Source organism: Tubulanus polymorphus, chromosome 6, assembly GCF_964204645.1.
Source record: "Tubulanus polymorphus chromosome 6, tnTubPoly1.2, whole genome shotgun sequence".
NCBI classification, from domain to species: domain Eukaryota; kingdom Metazoa; phylum Nemertea; class Palaeonemertea; order Tubulaniformes; family Tubulanidae; genus Tubulanus; species Tubulanus polymorphus.
The window spans coordinates 14804653-14810652 of NC_134030.1; the positions used below are offsets into that span (position 1 = coordinate 14804653).

The 6000-nt window shown below is 36.2% G+C and overlaps 1 protein-coding gene across 5 annotated transcripts in view; it reads left to right on the plus strand.

Moving 5' to 3' along the window:
• The window catches only part of LOC141907588 (peptidyl-prolyl cis-trans isomerase G-like), a 77365-nt gene extending 73631 nt beyond the window's left edge, over positions 1-3734 (plus strand). For all 5 annotated transcript variants that reach the window (XM_074797273.1, XM_074797271.1, XM_074797274.1 and 2 more), the window contains one exon: positions 692-3734. In XM_074797273.1, coding sequence (XP_074653374.1) covers positions 692-727 — 36 coding nt within the window. In that variant the 3' untranslated portion in view covers positions 728-3734. The remainder of the gene's footprint in view (positions 1-691) is intronic.
• Positions 3735-6000: the final 2266 nt, after the last annotated feature.

Sequence of the window (6000 nt, forward strand, 5' to 3'; positions counted from 1 at the left end):
ATTGGATATTGAGAAAAAATCAGCCGCCTGCCCTATTGCCTTATTTTTGAATATGGTTGCTTCCCCATCTTAAATGTGTTGCGATGCCTACAGATATACAGACAGATAGACAGACCATAAACATTGACATAAAGACAGATAGACAGACCATGAACATTGATATTGAATTATCTGACAGTAGAGTGAGCAGGAGGGATTAAACCCGAACATAACAATGGTTTAGTACCATCGAATTGCCCAATTCCCATCCACTTCTCTACTGTCAGAAATACATATAGACATTCAGACAGATATAGACAGACCATAAACATTGACATACACACAAATAGACAGACCATAAACATTGATATACAGACAGATAGACAGACCATAAACATATATATTGAATTATCTGACAGTAGAGCAAGCGGGAGGGATTAAACCCGAACATAACTCTATGGTTTAGTACCATTGAATTGCCCAATTCCCATCCACTTCTCTAGTATCAGAAATACATATAGACATACAGACAGATATAGACAGACCATAAACATTGATATTGAATTATCTGACAGTAGAGCGAGAGGGAGGGATTAAACCCGAACATAACTCTATGGTTTAGTACCATAGAATTGCCCAATTCTCATCCACTTCTCTACTGTCAGAAATACATATTTAAGATGTTTTCTAAACATTAATTCTATCATTTCAGATGACAGCCGTGTTGCCATGCTTACCACATTTCTGACAGATTCGTGAATTGTCTTTCACACATACTTCCGGATTACAATTGGTGCATCAATATGGTTTCGACTAGAATAAAGACCATGATAAATGAACATTAATTTTGTTCTGTGGACTTGATTACGGATGTTGCAGTACACACGAGCATCTTCATTCATGACGGCATGTTTACTTTCGAGACCTTGTTCACTAAATAATTCAAGGGATTCCTAGGTTTTCACGAAATCAGGGATGTGGTAGATAAGAATATGCATCTTAGGAGTTATAGTCGAATTGGGAAATGTTATGGGAAACCAATAACTGAATTTGTGACAAAGACTCTCGAGTTTCTCGATTTCATCTTGTGACAAAAATCTGTGAGCCGTATATAAACGATAAATAACACTGAATTTTTCAAATAATGTAAGAAATTTTGCTTTGTCTGTTGGATGGTCATTCAATGTACTAAGTAGTTGTAAGGGATTGTTAGTAATGTTGTCAATTTGCAATAACTTATGAATATGGTTCCCTATAAAACTGTTGGAGTGGTATGCTTGACGAGCAATGCCTATTTCATGACCTTGAAGTGCTTTGACTTGGCTATGGATTGCTTTTAAATTTGATCTCGCTGGAATCAAATGAATTTTAACTGCCTCTATGTCGAATTTCAAATTGTCCTGTATTTCGTTCTGAGTTTTCAAAATCGTATTGGCAGATACTTCCTTGCCAGCTGTGCACTGGTGGCAGTGAAACGCAGTTGGAAGACTACCTTGGTGAATTTCAATGCACTGCTCATGGTGAGGTGCATCACATTTTACACAGTAGGCATATAGATTCGGTCAAGGGTTGTCAATTACACGAAAAATGCATATAGTTGCAGAACAGTTAGAAACAGTTAAGTGGGCTCGAACCATTTTTTTTGGCATTGATTAGCATCTTAGTGAATTTCAATGATGATGTAAGATTCTCATTGAGATCCTTGAGATGTTCATCGAGCTGTCTCACTTTATTGGAGGCATCCTTCCATTTCTCATTGAGGAGGGGGTCCCGCTCACCAAGCATTGCGTTGTCGAGCTCAATTGTTCCACAATTTCAAATATTTGCAGACCCACCTCAAGAGACACATGTAATGGTGGGGGAACTAGATACATAATGTCTAATGGTCGGAACAGCATGGGACCGTTAATGCTGTGACTGGTTGGTCCAGGTCTTTCATGCCGAGACGTACTCAGATCCTCTAGATAATTATTGATATCCCGCTGAGGATATACCGTTATCAGTGCGGTTGCCCTTTCTTGTTTCGTAAGTCATCTTAAGGGTCAAAACACCAGAGAGAGGGGTATGATGCCGAACATCATTGATGTCCCATCATGCTACACAGGTAGTGAATGTCCCCTATTAAGAAAATGCGCACAGAATATATTGTGTCATTGATTGTGATAGGCGTTACTTTTTCAAATTCGGTTCTACATCTACCGAAGAGAAATTCGAGATTTTCAATATCGTCAATGGCTTCAAAGTAGCCAAGAAGGTGGGAAGAATCGGGACTGTTTGGAGAGTTGCTGTTGATAATTGAAAATACCATTTTGGTACTTACCCCACCTTTATCAACACCAACTTTTATCCATATTTCTCTATGGAATTGGTCGAAAAGATTAAGCTTATTCTTGTCACACAAAATCTGTACAGCTCTTTGAAAATAGTTCCTAATTTCATTCAGCACGACTTAAGGTGCAAGCTGTTTTTCATGTGTTCGACTGTTTACTTCCATGATCATTTCTCCAGCATGGAGGTATGGGACTAAGTCCTCACTTCAAGAAACTAATTCATTGCGTATTGACGCCACATATGGAAAAATAGGTTGATCCATTGATTCGAGAATTGATTTCATACGTAGCAATCTCTTTGTGGGAAGGCGAAGATGAAGTTTCAAGTCAATGGATTGGCTCGGAGACAAAGATGTAGCCATAAAATGGGATTTAGCTAGAGTTGCGAAGAGTGATATTGCTTTAATAGTTGGCATAAAGTTGATGCAGCATCGTCAAGACATGGTTGATCTTTAGTTGAAACATAATCCAAGATACATTTCAATTTTGATGCTCGGTCTTCTAGGGTACGGGCGCTAGTAGATGCTGAATCCATACTGGGAGTTTCAAGTTTCACGTATTTAGATGGTCTGACAGCGTTAATAGGCATAGCTGTAAAAACGTTTCAACTGATCCATCTAAAACTTGCAATAGATTTGCATTTAGAAATGCCTGTAATTTTGTATTCAAATATTCAGAGTTAGATTTGACTAATGAATTTTCTGTTATTATCTTTGCTATGAATTCTTTTTGCTCCTTTGCTCCTTGTTCAAATCTTAACATACTGGATTTTAACTCCTTTATTTCGGTATCTTTATCAGTAACAAGTTTCTGTAACAGCTGCATGCGAGATCCATCTGAAGATAATGAGCAAATCGGAGTTGAAACATTTTGGTCAATCGGTAGAAAATGGGTTTCGGTATCGGTATTCTCATCAGAGGTTTCTTGGGTTTCCTCTAATGTCTCTTTTGATGAAAGACGTCCTAATAGCAATTGAAAGAAAAGTCTAAATGAATTCTAGGTACAGTTTGAAATCAACTTGGTTTAAATTTATAGCCTCGGGAATTTATTTTTTTCACCCTGAGGTGACTTTACCCTGGAAATTTTAAAAAATATTACTTTTTAGGTCTCCGTCTTTTCCATTGCGAAATATGTGTAGAACCAATGTCAGATTACAAACAGCTAGTGCAGATTTGGAGGCTTAGGCTAATTTGCATATTTCATAATTACTATTTTTAGAAGTGTATAAGCTTTCATCCATGTATAGTTTGAATGAATCCAGTAAGAAATAAGAAATCTAGTATTTCCAGGGTTAAGTTACCTTCAATTCGAAATTTACTTTTGAGTCAGTTTAGGAATAATGTAGGCTAATAAATGTACTATGTAATTACTGATCATAACTATTGGTTATCCAGGTAACATTAATTTCATACTCACATATTTAATCCATTGTATGCTTGCTGAACATTAAAATTGTGTTAAACACAATAAATACGGTACTGGTATGTAAGTCATTAACTCACATCTCACCTTTGATAGAGACTATTAACAATGAAAAATGAATAGATGCATCCCAAAAACACCCAGAATCATACTGGTATTTATGGCATATTTTCTCAAAATAACCAATCGATAAAAAGAACGAAAAACTCGAAAAATTAAAAACACAAAAGATCGAATTTATTTTCTAATTCAATAACACAGATTGGAAGAAAACTTACTGGCAGACAGCATTTTTGCCATTTTAGATTTGAATTTATTTGACTTTTTCCAGATCGGAAATATAATTTTCTCTTGCCAGAACGAGCCTTAACTGTCCTACTTCCAGATTCTTTATCAGCCATCTAAAGTGAGAAGACAAAAGAAAATTGGGCACATTAAAAAAGTTGACTTTTGATAGGGAAAAGTTAATAGTACATGTAACTAGGGGTTCAGCTGCATCATGCCCACTTGGAAAGTGGTTAAGAATGCTAAAAAATCTGTCAAATTCAATATTCAATGCCCTATTGAACAGATATGAAAACCAATGACCTTGCCATATTTCAAACTTCAATTCAGTGTTTCAAAATTTAAAAAAAGAATTAAATACTATTGAATTCGAATTGGCAATATCAACGGATTCCACAGGACTCAACGTCGCAGCACACAAACTGATGATAAAATCATCAGATAACTTACATCGAACGCTAGAATTCACAAATATCAACGGATTGCTTGAATATTAAACATGTATCGCCACACACTAAATGTTGACGGATTCCTTGGAGGACTCGACGTCGCTGCACACAAACTTAACCGGACCTGTTAAAAAAAAGAATTAAATATGGATGAAATCATCAGATAACTTACATCGCCGGGAACGCTAGAATTAATAAATATCGATGGATTCCTTGAATATTCAACATGTATCGCCACACACTAAATGTTGACGGATTCCTAGAGGGACTCGACGTCGCCGCACAAACCGGAACTGTTAAAAACAAGTATGAAATACCATTGAATTTGAATTACATCATGGCCTGATTGAAAGAATCAACAGATTGCTCGTGGTACATTGATTAAGTAATTATCATACATTAAGTAGGCCCTAGTCACCATTGAGTGATATGTAATGAAATAAAGTAGATTGAATTGGATTGATTTCAATGTTGGCCAAGGACTCATTAATTACATAGGATTTTCCTTAAATCTCAAAGAACTAGATTATTTCATGAAATAACATGGTTTTCATTATTCTTAATAGGCTCATGTAATTAGGCCTAGGGAATATCATATTCAAGCAAACTTAGTTGATGTGGCCATATTCAATGGTGCAGACCATCGAAGTATAGCAACCAGCCCAGCAGTAATGTCATTAATGAGACAAATTATCAGGCGCGGATTTAAGTGAAGATCGCTTTTTTTCGACCGACCTCCCGCCACTCGCTTAATATTAATGTTGTTGTACATAGAACACTCTGAACTTCTCTCAAACTTTTCTAGAATGATTAGTTATGAAGTATATAAACCTTGAATTTTATGATGTTTTTGAAAAAAAGAACATTTTGTTATTAAAATAATGCAATTTGTTTTGTGCAATTTTGTATTGAAATAATCTGCTGACTCCTGATGTGTTTTTTCCTTTGCGCGATCCGTGTGAGGTCTGACGTAGTGGTGGGATATACCACGGCTGGTCCCGAGCCTCAGAGTCCACTACGGGAAAACAGCTGATTTCAAAGAAGAATGTAAACTAATAATAAAAGAGTTTATTACACGAACGTCGAGAATGCCTCTTCTTTCAAAGAGGACATCTTACAGAGTGGCCCCCAAGGCTGTTTCAGGATATAGGTTACATTTCTCATTTTACACCATCGTACTAATCATGAGACATTAATCACATTAATTCCTAGACTTAACGTATATAAGCTTAACGTATATAAGCTTATATTATTGACACATAAAGCGCATACACCAAGCCACAATAAGCGTAAACATATAAAGCCAACAGCTAAGCTAAAACTACATACCTCTAACTGACCTATATTAACTTGGACATTAACATAACTGACCAATGCCAAGGTCAAGATCTACACGTGTGAAATACTTATTTCTTTATTCAATGCCAACATGAGTATTCTATGACCCAACAAACTACACGGGAGTAAAACAACAATGCTTTACCAAATAGAGGTACACTTACCTAAAAGACAGAGGGAATGTTAACTAATAATAA